General features: G+C 45.8%; 2 protein-coding genes across 5 annotated transcripts; one reads left to right on the top strand and one right to left on the bottom strand.

Annotated features, from left to right (window-relative positions):
- The first annotated feature begins 173 nt into the window (after positions 1-173).
- Positions 174-17,445, top strand: stx6 (syntaxin 6). 3 transcript variants are annotated; one of them, XM_035646557.2, is made up of 10 exons: positions 174-503; positions 604-1,735; positions 9,865-10,089; positions 13,454-13,623; positions 13,724-13,818; positions 13,896-13,940; positions 14,495-14,623; positions 14,711-14,817; positions 15,167-15,261; positions 16,017-17,445. In XM_035646557.2, exons 3-10 carry the CDS (start codon positions 10,055-10,057, stop codon positions 16,091-16,093), a joined length of 753 nt encoding a protein of 250 aa, XP_035502450.1. In that variant the 5' UTR covers positions 174-503; positions 604-1,735; positions 9,865-10,054; the 3' UTR covers positions 16,094-17,445. The 3 variants fall into 3 exon arrangements, with proteins under 3 accessions (XP_035502450.1, XP_035502452.1, XP_035502449.1); XM_035646559.2 differs by having other exon boundaries at positions 174-743; positions 881-1,735; XM_035646556.2 differs by having other exon boundaries at positions 174-1,735.
- Positions 2,147-9,638, bottom strand: LOC118317672 (ELAV-like protein 1). 2 transcript variants are annotated; one of them, XM_035646554.2, is made up of 8 exons: positions 9,472-9,638; positions 8,916-8,976; positions 5,882-5,953; positions 5,615-5,783; positions 3,992-4,095; positions 3,364-3,523; positions 3,057-3,282; positions 2,147-2,918 (listed from the first exon to the last, which is right to left on the bottom strand). In XM_035646554.2, the coding sequence occupies exons 2-8, from the start codon at positions 8,949-8,951 to the stop codon at positions 2,600-2,602; spliced, it is 1,086 nt and encodes a 361-aa protein (XP_035502447.1). In that variant the 5' UTR covers positions 8,952-8,976; positions 9,472-9,638; the 3' UTR covers positions 2,147-2,599. The 2 variants fall into 2 exon arrangements, with proteins under 2 accessions (XP_035502447.1, XP_035502448.1); XM_035646555.2 differs by having other exon boundaries at positions 3,370-3,523; positions 9,472-9,637.
- Positions 17,446-17,895: the final 450 nt, after the last annotated feature.

Here is a 17,895-nt window from a genome sequence, read left to right as displayed (position 1 = left end):
AAGGAGTAGCAGCAGGAGCAGGAGGAGTAGGACGAGCATCAGGCGGAGCAGACGGAGGAGCAGCAGCAGCAGCAGCAGCAGGAGGAGGAGGAGGAGCAGCAGCAGCAGCAGGAGGAGGAGGAGCAGCAGCAGCAGCAGGAGGAGGAGCAGCAGCAGCAGCAGGAGGAGGAGCAGCAGCAGCAGCAGGAGGAGGAGGAGGACGAGCAGGACGAGCATCAGGCGGAGCAGATGGAGGAGCAGCAGCAGCAGGAGGAGGAGCAGCAGGAGGAGCAGGAGCAGCAGCAGCAGCAGCAGGAGGTGAAGACGAAGATCCAAATGTTGTTTCGGTAGAAAATCAAATCCCAGCTGGAGCTGATCCTCCAATCAGAGGGCTGCAGACAGACTGCCCCCCCTCACAGAGTCCAGGTACAGACTGTAGACCGTCACAGCAGCAGACTGCACAGACCCCATCCTGAGAGTCCAGGTCCTGATGACACCATCTCACCTGTCAGCTGATAATCAGGGTGATTGATTAGTGATTGATTATCTGACCTCACATCAGAACATTTCTCTTCTTTTAAATTGAAGCAAATTTCTGAATATTGTTTAGTTGTGTTTTTTCAGGAGGAGCCTCAGATTCACTGATGGGTTCGATTCAAGTTCACATCGCATTCACGTGAGAGATTCAGTGAAAAGTCCTGGTGAATGTGAAGCTCACGTGTATTACATCATCAACATGGTTTCTGTGGAGACCAAGATCATACGTGAGTTTTCAGTGTAATGTCGCCACACATCACATGATCAGTTATTGATCATTGATTGGGTGTTGATCAGGCTCTGACAGATTGAAGCACAAACTGAACTGTGTTGACTTTTGTTTCCACCTGCTTTTATTTTGAAGAAAAAGACTCTTAGAACAGGAAGTTTGTTGTGGAGCGTCTCGGTGGATCAGGACTTCCTGTCAGAACGGATGCCTTATCAATAACCTTCAGACTGTCTGTGGACGCCTCAGACGTCAGCAGAAGAGCGAGATGATTGGTTGTGCAATATGACGCCAGCTGTCACACCTCATGTCCCGTCTGCCCATAGGGCATATCACCTGTGTCCCCTGAATGCATCGCAGTGACGTGTTCCCTGAATACATCAGAATTACAGGCCACGCCCTTCGTGATGCGTTCAGAGGACTGAAGGCAGGAAATGCTCATGCCTTTAAAACGAGACGTCCGCTGTGGCGTTCAGGTACTCACTGTCAGCTCGTAAGCTTCGGATCTGATCTCCACCTATCAGCCGTCCTGTGATCCGTTATTTCCAACGTGTCGTAAACTTATAAACATGAATCATCATGAAACATTTCATCAAACCAAGTGAATTATGTCATTAGCAATTAGAAAGAGACGCGACAGCAACCAGACAGCGCCCTCCCAGTGACCCACCTGCTTGTCAGTCGTCATTCATTCACTTCCTGTTTGTAATGTTTTAAACTGATCCAGTCATCAGAGTCACTGAACACACCAGTGATCAGGTGACCTGCAGTAACAGAAGGGGGCGGAGCCTGAGGTGTGACTCAGAATCAGAGACTGAAGTGGGTGGGGTTTGTTCTTTGTGCCTCTGCTGACGAACCGTCGCTTCAGTAAAAACTCATCTTGTATTTAACTGTAAAACCAGTAAAACCAGTTCACGACTGAACGTCTCCGTCTTCTCTGTCCACTTCAACTTCAAACTTTATTTGTTCAACTGGCGACGATGGGAACAGAAGGTAAGAGACAAAGTTAATTAAGACTAATAGAAAAAATTCATGACGTCTTTATGAATTTTCTGAAATATTTGATGACTGATTATTTTCTAACGTCGTCCTCAGTGCGTCTGTCGTTTCGTCTGCTCATAGTGCATGCTGGGTAGAAATGTCAGACTTTAGGTGTCGCTGGAGAATGTCACCATGTCACATGACATGAAAAAACCTGTGACAACCGAACTGTGCTCTGATTGGCAATGTGTTATCTGCTGTTTAATTCTCCACAGACAATGTGATGACATCACTTTACACTAGTTTTCATTTTCATACACCGCCACCCCTCACCCTGTATGTGGTTGAATTGTCTTCATGTCAGAGGACATGTATGTGACTGACCGGACGCGTGTCATGTTCAATAAATAAACGTTTCACTGATGAAACTAAACGTTCAGATTTATTACTGAATAAACTTGATACAAAAATAAAATACAAATGAACAGAATCACGACATGAAGCATTATAAAAACAGGAAATAAAATGTTTAAACCCCGCCTACTGCTGCACATCACCTGACACATTAGCATTAACTTGGAATCAAAAACATGTTAGAGATAAACTTTATTTAAAAAAAAAACAACTAATGCAGTGACCTTTGACCCACAGCCTCCATTTCACTCAACACGTGAACTCTGTTACATCAGTAACCATCAGTTTGCAACAAGTGATGTCAAAGAACCCGAGCATGCTGGGAAAAAAACAGAACTAACAAAAATCTACGTTTGTTTCAGAGAAAATCAAGACGCTTATCTAGTCTCCTCTCCTCTCTTCCCTTCTCTAGTCTTCTCTTCCCTCCTCCTCCAGTCTCCTCTCTCTCTCTTCCTTCCTCCTCTACTTGTGTCCCTTACTGGTCTTGAACGACACCTGCAGGACCTTGTCTCCCATTCGGTACCCGTTCAGGCTGTGGATCGCCATGGCGGCTTCCTCGTAGTTCGTCATGGTAACGAAGCCGAAGCCTTTGCACTTGTTTGTGTTGAAATCTCGGATCACTTTCACGTTGACGACGGCGCCGAAGGGCCCGAACATCTGCCACAGGATGGCCTCGTCCGCCTCCTGACCCAGGTTGTAAATGAATATGCACCAACCAGAAGACGAGTTGGACGAGGACCCGCCCCCGCTGCCCATGTGGTCCACGCTCATTGGGGAAAACCTAGAACCAAACAGGAAGTACAAGTAGGAAACTTTGACCCAACACAAAGAAAACATTACCAAACAAAGGGCAAAATAAAAAGTCAGATTTTACATTATAATCAGAGACTTTCAATGTGAAAGTTCACAGTGACAGTACCTGAACCTCTGGGCCTGGTGATGGACAGGTCCTCCGAAGCGCCGTGATTGGCCGTGGTACATCTGTGACATCATTCCAGAGTTCCTGCCCTGATTGGGGTTGGCAGCAAATTTGACTGTGATTGGCTCAGAGTTCCCGGGGGGCGTGTGCCCGTTCAGGTGTTTGACGGCGTCTTCTGCCTCAGATCGCTTGTCAAACCGGATGAAGGCCACGCCCCGAGAAAGACCTGAACAGCCAATCAGAATCAGGATTAGAGTCGGGACTGCAGGACTACGACAGGTCACACGACGGTTCCGGTGACACTCACACTCACCTGAGGCCTGGTCCACCAGAACTCTGGAGTTGATGATGCGTCCGAAGCGAGTGAACATGTCCTCGAGCTCCGGCTGACTCAGCGTCCTCGGCAAACCGCTGATGTACAGATTCGCATCTTTGATCGTGTCGGAGCTCGGTCGCGCAAACGACACCTGCAGCAGGTGAAAGGTTACGTTTCAGTCCGACGTTGCCACGACACAGAGATGTTAAATAAAAACAAGTGGAACAATAAAACACATTCAGACGTCTAATCAATCTGATCATCAATCAATCCCTCTGACATTTTTAAATATTCATGAAAAAAAACAACAAGGAAAAACAATAAAACAGTCGTTTAACCAGTTTGTTCCAAATAAAAGATAGAAAATAAAAGCATCAAACAGGCTCCGCTCATCGGGCTCTTGTCAAAATAAAAGCATCAGTCTATCAAAATAAAAGTTGGACACATGGTCACACTGAAGTGAAGAAAGTCACAGGTTCAGTGTCGACATGTGTGGACAATAAAAACAGTATAAAATACCTTCATCCATCAGACAGTGCAGGTGAGAGCGCCCCCTACTGTCCGGGAACATAACAAATCTATCAGGTGAGAGAAGATCAAAGAGCCTGTGGCACGTTACCTTGATGGTTTTAGACTGTAGCCTCAGGCCATTGAGGGTACTGATAGCTCTCTCTGCATCATTAGGGTTAACAAAGTTAACAAAGCCGTAACCTAAACTGTGGCCTAGAGAAACACAAAGGAAAACAACAAAATAAAATAACAAACGTGTGTGAGCTTCAGCAGCCGCACATCCTGCGTACGCACACGCACACACACACACACGCCAGCGTCCAACAGATGACAGCAGGAAAAAAACAAACACCTTCTGAACAAACCCAGAAAACACGCCGACTCCGACTACAACTTAAGCGGCCCGCCCACATCAGAATCCTGCAGCAGGAGCAGAATCCTCAGAACCGGAGCTGCTCCACCGGTTGTTTAAATGTTCTTCACCGGTTCTTAAACACCTCTGCACTCGTTCTTTAACAGTTCAAGCTCCATCGCTGAAACTTTAGTCAGAGTGAGACATCCTGTGTGACCTCACACTTCGTCATCAGCTTCTCTGTTCACTTTTCAGTTAGTTCACCGTTATTAATCCAAAAACATTTTCTGGGCTTGTTCAGAAGTGAATCATCTTTAAAACTTTACAAACGTCAGAAACATTTTCAAAACCTGAAAAATAAAATAAAAAAACAGGTGAAACTTTTGTACATTAAAAACAAAACATCAAAGGTCAGACGACGTGAACACGAACAATCAGAAATGTAACTTTATTTAAAGGTGATTGATTATTGATCCACGTCGTTCAGATTCCTGTCGTCAGGTGAAAAATAAAATACAACAGTAAAAAATATTCAGATACTTTTCAGAGAAAATCACAGAATCGTTCTTTAAATAAAAACATTAGAATTCATTAAAAACAAAGAAAAATAAATAAAAAAAACAGCTTAGCAGAGAAAAAAAATATACACACAAAGTACTAATACACATAATACTGCAGCTACTCAAGAGTTATTTCCACTTGCAGTATTAGTTCTAATATATATTGAGTACCAGTGCTGTACACTACTTCCTCTGTAGTATTTGTACTAACTAACCTGAGCAGACAGTGGTGTCACCATGGTTACCAGCGTTCAGACGTGAGGATCACATGAATTCTTTGATTACTGTTTGTCTCACTGGTAAATAAAATAATAAAACACTAGTTTTTAATATTGACTGACGCTGCAGTTATTAGTGCCATCATCACAATTACTGATCACAAGACCAACGGACGAGAGACAAAGAGAGAGAGAGTTTTCTACAAAACATCATTAGAACCAAACACTTAAGTTTTCATTTGAAAGGGTTGTGAATCAGTTTCATTGATGAAAAACAGAAAATCACTGTTACACATCTCACCGCTGTGACTCACCGATGTTGTCACGGGTTTATAATCCACACAGTGACATCACTACTACAGTAATACTGTGTAGTACTGTATGACTGTAGTAGTACCACATCAGTAGTACTGCGGTAGTAGTATTATCTCATAAGTACCACTGTAGTAGTACCACTGTAGTTGTACCTCAGTAGTACTGTAGTATTATTATTGTTGTAGTAGTACTGTAGTAGTACAGCAGTAGCAGTAGTACAGTATTAGCAGTACAGTAGTAGTAGAAGTACAGTAGTAGAAGAAGTACTGCTGTGGGCGGGGACTTACCTGCCACCTTGTCCCTGATGAGTTTGGCTGACTCCACGTCTCCGACGCTGCTGAACAAACTCCTCAGTTCGTCCTGACTCATACTCTGAGGAAGATAGTTGACGATCAGGTTCGTCCTCGCGTCCTCGTCCTCCATCAGCTGATCACTGAAGCCGTTGTCATACAGCTCCTGAGCACAGTCGCCATTTGACATCACCAGCAAGTTATTACATCACCAACACTCTATAGAATGAAAACAGATTTGGTCAATCAGAAGGAAACACTCACCTTTCCAACGGCTCCTTTGGTGACGAGCTGAGCGTCTCTGACATCACTCTGAGACGCCTGCACCTCGCAAACCTGGACAGGAGAGGGGGGGGGGTCATTACAGAAGGGGGGTCAGTACAGTAGAAGGGGGTCAGTAAAGAAGGGGGGGTCAGTACAGTAGAGGGGCTCAGTAATGAAAGGGGGGTCAGTACAGTAGAGGAGGTCAGTACAGTAGAGGGGGTCAGTAAAGAAGGGGGGTCAGTACAGTAGAGGGTGTCAGTAAAGAAGGGGGGTCAGTACAGTAGAAGGGGTCAGTAATGAAGGGGGGGTCAGTACAGTAGAGGGGGTCAGTGAAGAAGGGGGGGTCAGTACAGTAGAGGGGGTCAGTAAAGAAGGGGGGTCAGTACAGTAGAGGGGGTCAGTACAATAGAGGGGGTCAGTAAAGAAGAGGGGGTCAGTACAGTAGAGGAGGTCAGTAAAGAAGAGGGGGTCAGTAAAGAAGGGGGGTCAGTACAGTAGAGGGGGTCAGTAAAGAAGGGGGGTCAGTACAGTAGAGGGGGTCAGTAAAGAAGGGGGGGTCAGTACAGTAGAGGGGGGTCAGTAAAGAAGAGGGGGTCAGTAAAGAAGGGGGGTCAGTACAGTAGAGGGGGTCAGTAAAGAAGAGGGGGTCAGTAAAGAAGGGGGGTCAGTACAGTAGAGGGGGTCAGTAAAGAAGGGGGGTCAGTACAGTAGAGGGGGTCAGTAAAGAAGGGGGGGTCAGTACAGTAGAGGGGGTCAGTAAAGAAGGGGGGGTCAGTACAGTAGAGGGTGTCAGTAAAGAAGGGGGGTCAGTACAGTAGAGGGTGTCAGTAAAGAAGAGGGGGTCAGTACAGTAGAGGGGGTCAGTACAGTAGAGGGGGTCAGTAAAGAAGAGGGGGTCAGTAAAGAAGGGGGGTCAGTACAGTAGAGGGGGTCAGTACAATAGAGGGGCTCGGTAAAGAAGAGGGGGTCAGTAAAGAAGGGGGGTCAGTACAGTAGAGGGGGTCAGTACAGTAGAGGGGGTCAGTAAAGAAGAGGGGGTCAGTAAAGAAGGGGGGTCAGTACAGTAGAGGGGGTCAGTACAATAGAGGGGGTCAGTAAAGAAGAGGGGTTCAGATAAGAAGGGGGGTCAGTACAGTAGAGGAGGTCAGTAAAGAAGAGGGGGTCAGTAAAGAAGGGGGGTCAGTACAGTAGAGGGGGTCAGTACAGTAGAGGGGGTCAGTAAAGAAGAGGGGGTCAGTAAAGAAGGGGGGTCAGTAAAGAAGGGGGGTCAGTACAGTAGAGGGGGTCAGTAAAGAAGAGGGGGTCAGTAAAGAAGGGGGGTCAGTACAGTAGAGGGGGTCAGTAAAGAAGAGGGGGTCAGTAAAGAAGGGGGGTCAGTAAAGAAGGGGGGTCAGTACAGTAGAGGGGGTCAGTAAAGAAGAGGGGGTCAGTAAAGAAGGGGGGTCAGTACAGTAGAGGGGGTCAGTAAAGAAGAGGGGTTCAGTAAAGAAGGGGGGTCAGTACAGTAGAGGGGGTCAGTACAGTAGAGGGGGTCAGTAAAGAAGAGGGGGTCAGTAAAGAAGAGGGGGTCAGTACAGTAGAGGGGGTCAGTACAGTAGAGGGGGTCAGTAAAGAAGGGGGGTCAGTAAAGAAGGGGGGTCAGTAAAGAAGGGGGGTCAGTACAGTAGAGGGGGTCAGTAAAGAAGGGGGGTCAGTACAGAAGGGGGGTCAGTACAGTAGAGGGGGTCAGTAAAGAAGAGGGGGTCAGTAAAGAAGAGGGGGTCAGTAAAGAAGAGGGGGTCAGTACAGTAGAGGGGGTCAGTAAAGAAGGGGGGTCAGTACAGTAGAGGGGGTCAGTAAAGAAGGGGGGTCAGTAAAGAAGGGGGGTCAGTACAGTAGAGGGGGTCAGTAAAGAAGGGGGGTCAGTACAGTAGAGGGTGTCAGTAAAGAAGAGGGGGTCAGTACAGTAGAGGGGGTCAGTAAAGAAGGGGGGTCAGTAAAGAAGGGGGGTCAGTACAGTAGAGGGGGTCAGTAAAGAAGGGGGGTCAGTACAGTAGAGGGGGTCAGTAAAGAAGGGGGGTCAGTAAAGAAGAGGGGGTCAGTAAAGAAGAGGGGGTCAGTACAGTAGAGGGGGTCAGTACAGTAGAGGGGGTCAGTAAAGAAGAGGGGGTCAGTACAGTAGAGGGGGTCAGTAAAGAAGAGGGGGTCAGTAAAGAAGAGGGGGTCAGTAAAGAAGGGGGGTCAGTAAAGAAGGGGGGTCAGTAAAGAAGAGGGGTTCAGTAAAGAAGAGGGGGTCAGTACAGTAGAGGGGGTCAGTAAAGAAGGGGGGTCAGTAAAGAAGGGGGGTCAGTAAAGAAGGGGGGTCAGTAAAGAAGGGGGGTCAGTACAGTAGAGGGGGTCAGTAAAGAAGAGGGGGTCAGTAAAGAAGGGGGGTCAGTAAAGAAGAGGGGGTCAGTAAAGAAGAGGGGGTCAGTAAAGAAGGGGGGTCAGTAAAGAAGGGGGGTCAGTACAGTAGAGGGGGTCAGTACAGTAGAGGGGGTCAGTAAAGAAGGGGGGTCAGTACAGTAGAGGGGGTCAGTACAGTAGAGGGGGTCAGTAAAGAAGGGGGGTCAGTACAGTAGAGGGGGTCAGTACAGTAGAGGGGGTCAGTAAAGAAGGGGGGTCAGTAAAGAAGGGGGGTCAGTAAAGAAGAGGGGGTCAGTACAGTAGAGGGGGTCAGTAAAGAAGAGGGGGTCAGTAAAGAAGAGGGGGTCAGTACAGTAGAGGGGGTCAGTAAAGAAGAGGGGGTCAGTAGAGTAGAGGGGGTCAGTAAAGAAGAGGGGGTCAGTAAAGAAGGGGGGTCAGTACAGTAGAGGGGGTCAGTAAAGAAGGGGGGTCAGTAAAGAAGGGGGGTCAGTACAGTAGAGGGGGTCAGTACAGTAGAGGGGGTCAGTAAAGAAGAGGGGGTCAGTACAGTAGAGGGGGTCAGTAAAGAAGAGGGGGTCAGTACAGTAGAGGGGGTCAGTAAAGAAGGGGGGTCAGTACAGTAGAGGGGGGTCTATATCAATCGACTCACCTTCAGGTACCTGATGTGTCCTCTTCTTAAAGCCATGGAAACAACTCAGGTGATTCACTGTCTGAAAGAAAACATGTTATTGATCATGATCGATCTGATCAGCAGTGATAAGTGAAGTAGATCAGACTCGAAAAGATAATCTGGTTCAGATGGAACCTGGTTTAAACCTGGAGGTCAGATGTGGTTCAGGTCTGATGAATTCAGATTTAGGTTTTAACGGTCGTAACAGTATCAATAATATTTATCTTCACCAGTAGAAACAGATTGTTTCTGAAAGGTTCCAGAGTCTGATCCGGATCAGACTAAGCCCCGGATCACTCTATGCCCCGGGTCTGATCCGGACCACACTCAGACCCAGACCCCGCACAGTGAGTTAACCCGGATCACTTTGGTAAACAGGTAAACTGAGTTGAAATAACAAAAGATTTCGATGCACCGAGATAACGACAAGCTAACACCGACCTAGCGCTAGCGCCACGTTAGCCGCGTGGCCTCACAACGAGGCCAACCGGCTAATATGTAGCTAACGCTTACAGAGGCTAACACGAGCTCTCACCTGAACGAGTGGCGCACAGGTGAGTCGGTCTGACCGGTCTGAGGTGGATCCACGGATGGATGTTGTGCTGATGCGACGCTCGCTGCGGTTTGAAGACGCAGATTAGCTGTTAGCTGCTCTCGCGCTACACAAAGGAAACAAACTAACTCTCGTTGAAGGAAGTATCGCGGGACCACCGGTCTTCTTCTTCTTCTTCTTCTTCCTCTTCTGCTTCTGCTTTCAGGATCACTACCGCCACCTACTGTGTTGGAGTGATATAACAACACTGGTGACATATTTCACACATCAATAACATGATGATCTGTTTGGCAATGATCAAGTCTTCATGACATATGTTTGTTTGTGATTCAGAAGTTTGAATCAGCTGTAATAATCTTTGGTTCTGTTGCCCAGGACAACGTGCATGTGACGTCACGGGGTGATTTCCGCTACGGAAGCCGCAGCTGCATGTAAACAAAGCTGCGGGTTCGATGAAGACAAAGTCGGAGATTGATCAATAAAGTTTGTTGAAACGGAGCCGGAGCAGAGTGTGAGGATGGAGCCGTGCGGAGACTGAACCAGAACCAGAACCAGAACCAGAAACATGTCCATGGAAGACCCTTTCTTCGTCGTCAAAGGGTCAGAGCACCGTGCTAACAGGCTAACAGGGATCATGCTAGTGTGGCGACGAGGCGCTGATGGCCGATCGATAATCGATATGTCCGCAGAGACGAGAAACAGTTGGTGTAGTTTCACAGCAGACGGGTTAGCATCGAGCTAACGGACATGCTAAGTGTTTTCTGAGTGAGTTAGCATGTTAGCAGGTTAGCACAGAGCTTGTTCAACAGGAGTCTCACTCTTGAGTTTATTAAAAAAACATTAGTTTTAAGTCAAGTGGAGACAAATGTGAGACTTTTATTTTGTAAAATCTGAAGTGAATCGATGCTATTGATTTTATTATGAAACTCTTCACATTGTCATTTCCTGTGAGAAGAGTGTTTTGATCTGATGAGACGATGATTGTGTGTGGAGGAAACGATAGATGGATTTCATTTATTGATTAGATGTTTATTCATCAGACGGCGTGTAACACTTGTCCTGTCACACTTGTCCTGTAACACTTGTCCTGTCACACTTGTCCTGTCACACTTGTCCTGTGACACTTGTTCTGTCACACTTGTCCTGTCACACTTGTCCTGTAACACTTGTCCTGTCACACTTGTCCTGTCACACTTGTCCTGTCACACTTGTCCTGTCACACTTGTCCTGTGACACTTGTCCTGTCACACTTGTTCTGTGACACTTGTCCTGTCACACTTGTCCTGTAACACTTGTCCTGTCACACTTGTCCTGTCAAACTTGTTCTGTCACACTTGTTCTGTGACACTTGTCCTGTCACACTTGTCCTGTGACACTTGTCCTGTCACACTTGTCCTGTCAAACTTGTCCTGTGACACTTGTCCTGTCACACTTGTTCTGTGACACTTGTCCTGTCACACTTGTCCTGTAACACTTGTCCTGTAACACTTGTCCTGTAACACTTGTTCTGTGACACTTGTTCTGTGACACTTGTTCTGTCACACTTGTTCTGTGACACTTGTCCTGTCACACTTGTCCTGTAACACTTGTCCTGTGACACTTGTTCTGTCACACTTGTCCTGTCACACTTGTCCTGTGACACTTGTCCTGTCACACTTGTCCTGTCACACTTGTCCTGTCACACTTGTCCTGTCACACTTGTCCTGTGACACTTGTCCTGTCACACTTGTCCTGTCACACTTGTTCTGTGACACTTGTTCTGTCACACTTGTCCTGTCACACTTGTTCTGTGACACTTGTTCTGTCACACTTGTCCTGTGACACTTGTCCTGTGACACTTGTTCTGTCACACTTGTCCTGTGACACTTGTCCTGTCACACTTGTCCTGTGACACTTGTCCTGTGACACTTGTTCTGTAACACTTGTCCTGTCACACTTGTCCTGTGACACTTGTTCTGTAACACTTGTTCTGTCACACTTGTCCTGTGACACTTGTCCTGTCACACTTGTCCTGTGACACTTGTCCTGTGACACTTGTTCTGTGACACTTGTTCTGTGACACTTGTTCTGTGACACTTGTCCTGTGACACTTGTTCTGTAACACTTGTTCTGTCACACTTGTTCTGTGACACTTGTTCTGTGACACTTGTTCTGTGACACTTGTTCTGTGACACTTGTCCTGTGACACTTGTTCTGTGACACTTGTCCTGTGACACTTGTTCTGTAACACTTGTTCTGTGACACTTGTCCTGTGACACTTGTCCTGTGACACTTGTCCTGTGACACTTGTCCTGTGACACTTGTTCTGTAACACTTGTTCTGTCACACTTGTTCTGTCACACTTGTCCTGTGACACTTGTCCTGTGACACTTGTTCTGTAACACTTGTTCTGTCACACTTGTTCTGTCACACTTGTCCTGTGACACTTGTTCTGTAACACTTGTTCTGTCACACTTGTTCTGTCACACTTGTTCTGTGACACTTGTTCTGTGACACTTGTTCTGTAACACTTGTCCTGTGACACTTGTCCTGTGACACTTGTCCTGTGACACTTGTTCTGTAACACTTGTTCTGTCACACTTGTTCTGTGACACTTGTCCTGTGACACTTGTTCTGTAACACTTGTTCTGTCACACTTGTTCTGTGACACTTGTTCTGTGACACTTGTTCTGTGACACTTGTCCTGTGACACTTGTTCTGTAACACTTGTTCTGTCACACTTGTTCTGTGACACTTGTTCTGTGACACTTGTCCTGTGACACTTGTCCTGTGACACTTGTCCTGTGACACTTGTTCTGTGACACTTGTTCTGTCACACTTGTCCTGTGACACTTGTCCTGTGACACTTGTCCTGTGACACTTGTTCTGTAACACTTGTTCTGTCACACTTGTTCTGTCACACTTGTCCTGTGACACTTGTCCTGTGACACTTGTTCTGTAACACTTGTTCTGTCACACTTGTTCTGTAACACTTGTTCTGTGACACTTGTCCTGTGACACTTGTTCTGTAACACTTGTTCCGTCACACTTGTTCTGTAACACTTGTTCTGTGACACTTGTCCTGTGACACTTGTCCTGTGACACTTGTTCTGTAACACTTGTTCTGTCACACTTGTTCTGTGACACTTGTTCTGTAACACTTGTTCTGTAACACTTGTTCTGTGACACTTGTCCTGTGACACTTGTTCTGTGACACTTGTCCTGTGACACTTGTTCTGTGACACTTGTTCTGTCACACTTGTTCTGTGACACTTGTTCTGTGACACTTGTCCTGTGACACTCGTCCTGTGACACTTGTTCTGTGACACTTGTCCTGTGACACTTGTCCTGTGACACTTGTCCTGTGACACTTGTTCTGTAACACTTGTTCTGTCACACTTGTCCTGTGACACTTGTCCTGTCACACTTGTTCTGTGACACTTGTTCTGTCACACTTGTCCTGTCACACTTGTCCTGTCACACTTGTTCTGTGACACTTGTTCTGTCACACTTGTCCTGTGACACTTGTCCTGTGACACTTGTCCTGTGACACTTGTTCTGTCACACTTGTTCTGTGACACTTGTTCTGTGACACTTGTCCTGTGACACTTGTCCTGTGACACTTGTCCTGTGACACTTGTCCTGTGACACTTGTTCTGTGACACTTGTTCTGTCACACTTGTTCTGTGACACTTGTTCTGTGACACTTGTCCTGTGACACTTGTCCTGTGACACTTGTTCTGTGACACTTGTCCTGTGACACTTGTCCTGTGACACTTGTTCTGTCACACTTGTTCTGTCACACTTGTTCTGTGACACTTGTCCTGTGACACTTGTTCTGTGACACTTGTCCTGTGACACTTGTTCTGTGACACTTGTTCTGTGACACTTTTTCTGTGACACTTGTCCTGTGACACTTGTTCTGTGACACTTGTCCTGTGACACTTGTTCTGTGTTTAACCTGTGAGGTATGATGTTTTAACAGGGAGGTACAGAAGGCAGTGAACGCAGCACAGAGTCTCCATCACAGATGGAGCGAGCTGCTGCAGGAGGGGGGCGGATCCTCCAAAGAGGAAATGGACTGGACGACCAATGAGCTAAGGAACAGTCTGCGGTCCATCGAGTGGGACCTGGAGGACCTGGACGAGACCATCAATATCCTTTAATCACAGAGCGCAGGTGACGTGATCAGCTGGCTGGTGGATGTTAAGTGTGAATGTTTGAAGATGAACTTGTTTCTTAATGGTCAGTGAACGCATCGTTGAGTCGAATCCCAGAAAGTTCAACCTGGAGGCTGCAGAGCTGACGAAGAGAAAAGCTTTCATCACCAGCACCAGACAGACGGTGAAGGTAAACTCACCTGTCTGTGACCTCACCTGTCAGTGACCTCACCTGCCTGTGACCTCACGTGTCTGTTTCTCTTGAAGGACATGAAAGAACGGATGTCGAGTCCAGCTGCTGCGTCCAAACAGGTAACGTCCCACAGCTGATCACAGGTTTGACTTATGACCACAATGATCAATAATAATAATCATATGACACCGTTCATACATCAAGTGCAACTCAAAGACCTTTACGTCGATAAAAGTTAATACAAATAAACTATATGTAAATATAATGATAAGAAATAAGACAGTTAATAATAGAACAGTTGTGATTCAGTAATTTACATAAATGTGATGCGACTAAAAATAATTTCAGCTTCTCGACTGTTTGTGACCTAAAGAAAATATCTTCACATATTTAACATAACTGTCACGTCGACCAATCTGAAACCGAGTGAATCGACTCACTTCCTGTCAGAAGAGTCAAAGCAGTTTAGAACTGAGATGTTGACGTCAGACAGTCGTGGTGTGAGTGGGTCAGCAGGGGTCAGCAGGGGCAGACTGGAGAAGTCAGCCAGTCGAGTATCTGCTGCGCAGCTTGTCAACACATTAGAAGTCGCGTTAGCAGCGTCTGTCTGAAGAACCGAAGGTCACGTCACATCCTGTCTGTTGAAGCAGCTGTTTGTCCCATCGATGTCCAGGTTCTGCTGGGTGAGTGCGGTGCTAAAGGTCCGGTTGGGCAGCCTGGTCTGGATAAATACCGCCGACTGGATCAGCAGCTGCAGAACGTCAACTCTCAGTTTATAGACGAGCAGCAGGTGCAGCAGCAGGTACAGTAGCACCTGACCACAAAACAGACCATGACATCTTCTCAGTTTGTTGATACGAGTGAATGATAATGTAGTCGTGTGTTTAAGCTGATGGCGGAGCAGCAGGATGAACAGTTGGAGCTGGTGTCCGGAACCATCGGAGTCCTGAAGAACATGTCGGAGCGGATTGGCATGGAGCTGGACGAACAGGCCGTGTAAGAGAAATTGACTCTTCAGCTTCAGGTCTGAGAACTGAAGCTCCTCTGGTCCTGGTCTGACTTGTCACCTGGGCTTGTTCCATGTTGCTGGACGTCTGGTCAGTCTGCAGGTCCCAGTTGAGTCTCAGTTGGATTCTCTAGTTATGGGCTGGTGTTATTGTCCAGCTTCTTCTAGTGGCCACCATCAGGGTCTGTTTCATGAATTCCTGTACAGGTGGTGACACAAAGACAAAACCTTGTTTATCAAACAACCCAATAAAAAAAAATTAAAAAATGCTTATTTTTTTAAAAAACTTTTCCCAAATATAATCCCCAGTTTGAACCCGTCTGTTTCCTGTTCCTGCAGGATGCTGGACGACTTCAGCCATGAGGTGGACAACACTCAGTCCAGACTGGACAACGTCATGAAGAAACTGGCTAAAGTGTCTCGCATGACCAGTGGTAATCTGCCCAGCAACACATTATATCACCCTCATTTTTTCTGTTGGAGCAGCAGTCGACAGAAATAAAAGAATAGAACCAATCAGTCTTTTTATTTTCAACTGTAATGTTTTCACTCTGTTTGATAAGTATTGGTAACTATTGGTTACTATAATCTATATATACTATATAACCCTGATTAACTAGTTATAATTGTATTGTCAGTGGTTATAGTAAGTTACAGTATAGTTATAGTTATTTTTATTTTCATGATTGTAGTTAGTTATTAAATTAAATCAATTCAATTTTGTTTGTGTTGCACAAAATCACCACAGACATTATCTCAGAGACAAAACAGACACATGAGACATTATCTCAGAGACACAACAGACACCAGAGACATTATCTCAGAGACACAAGACACGTCAGACACAACAGACAAACACTGAGACTGAGCAGGAAACTAACTCCAACAAAACCAGACTCGTGTGGAGATAGTTCAAAGTTAATTAGTTATAGTTATGTTATCGTTGGTTATATTTATAAGTTAATTAGTTATAGAAATAAGTTATGGTGAGTTATAGTTATAAGTTAGTTAGTTATAAGTTAGCGTTGTTTATAGTTGTAAGTTAGTTAGTTATAGGTATAAGTTATTGTTGGTTACAGTTATAAGTTATAGTTATAATTTATTGTTAGTTACAGTTATAAGTTAATTAGTTATAGTTATAAGTTATTGTTGGTGATAAGTGATAGTAATTAACTCTTTGACTTTACAGATCGTCGTCAGTGGTGCGCTATTGGAGTGTTGCTTGGCATCCTCTTCGTCATTCTCCTCCTTTTCTTCATCCTCTGATGCTTCCTCCTGTCAATACAAAACTCATCCTAACCCTGAGTCCACTGGACTGGACTCTTCTGGACTGGACTGGACTTGACTCTACTGGACTGGACTTGAATGGACTCTACTGGACTGGACTGGACTAGACTCTACTGGGCTGGACTTGACTGGACTCGACTCGAATGAGCTTGACGCTACTGGACTGGACTCAACTCGACTCTACTAGACTGGACTGGAATCTACTGGACTTGACTGGACTTGACTGGACTGGACTCTACTGGACTGGATTTGACTGGACTGGACTCTGCTGGACTGGTCTAGACTGGACTGGACTGGACATCACTGGGCTGGACACCACTAGGCTGGACTTAGCTGGACTTAACTGGACTCGACTGGACTGGACTCTGCTGGACTGGTCTAGACTGGACTGGAATGGACTCTACTGGACTGGACTCTACTGGACTCTACTAGACTGGACTGGACTCTACTGGACTGGACTGGACTTGACTGGACTGGACTTAACTGGACTGGACTCTACTGGACTGGACTGGACTGGACTCTACTGGACTGGACCCAACTCGACTCTACTGGACTGGATCCTACTGGACTGGACTGGACTGAACTGGACTGGACTCTACTGGGCTGGACTGGACTGGACTGGACTGGACTGGTCTCGACTTGACTGAGCTCGACTCTGCTGGACTGGACTGGACTGGACTCTACTGGACTGTAGTGGACTGGTCTAGACTGGACTCCCTCGACTCTCCTGGTCTCTTCCTGCTGAGTGGGACTGAAAAGACTTTTGGTTCTTTAAATGTTGGACAGTTATTGCAGAGGTCAAAGGTCATTTTAAAGACAAAATGTTTGAAACAACTTTAACTCTAGTTTAATTTCATGTTTAGTTCTAACTTTTCACTTGAACATCACTTTAACCTCCACGTTTACTCTGGTTTCAACCTGATCTTAATCTGAAAACACTTAATAATGCGATAACACTAAAGTTTTGTTTGTGTTGATGTTTTCTTGTTTACATTTAGTTTTTTCCCCTAATTTTACTGAAAACTTGACTGACGAGTGCTCGACATTTTATGTCTTTATTTTCCTGAACCGTGTCGATCAGTAGATTTCAGATTCTTGATCAGTGGATTTTTCGACTTTTAATTTGTCATTGAAACCACACACTTCCTGCCACTGCTTCACAATAAAAGCCTTTTGTCAGGGGACCCTTGGAGGCTTTTAATGTGAAGCAGCAGCAGGAAGTGAGTTGGCTGCATGTCTGATCTTAACGTTTATGGTACGTGTGACAGGAAGAGCTCAGCTTCCTGTTCCTGCTGTCATCAAATAAAACCACAGAAGTGATGCAAACCAGACTTTATTGTTTATTCTGTTTATTAAGAGTCATTTCACAAATATGAATCAGAAATATCAAACAAGAAGAAGTTACCTTAATGTGACGAGTCTTTGACAAACTGAACTGATCAAACAGATCAGTTTGATCAGTTACCGTCTCAGTTTGACTCGGTTGATTGAAACTTGACAAACTGATTTGATTCGCAGATACAAACTCTAAGGGAATTAAACTTCAGCTTCACTGATTGATTTTCTCTTCAGGTGAAGATCAATCAATCACCTTCTGTCCAACTCAGAACCAACATCAGCTCCTTTATATCTGGACGTTCCTAACCCTAACCCTGAGGTTTCTTGGGGTTGGAGAAGGAAGACTGATTTTTAGATACAAAGAAAGCTTTTAGCAGCAGATATGGAAACAGAGAAAGAGGAAAGAAGAGATTAATAAGTAAGAAGATCCTCAGGGCATTTAG

This window comes from Scophthalmus maximus, chromosome 13 (assembly GCF_022379125.1).
Source record: "Scophthalmus maximus strain ysfricsl-2021 chromosome 13, ASM2237912v1, whole genome shotgun sequence".
Classification (NCBI taxonomy): Eukaryota; Metazoa; Chordata; class Actinopteri; order Pleuronectiformes; family Scophthalmidae; genus Scophthalmus; species Scophthalmus maximus.
The sequence above is the reverse complement of the archived record's forward strand: the minus strand, read 5'-3'. Positions and strand labels throughout refer to the sequence as shown.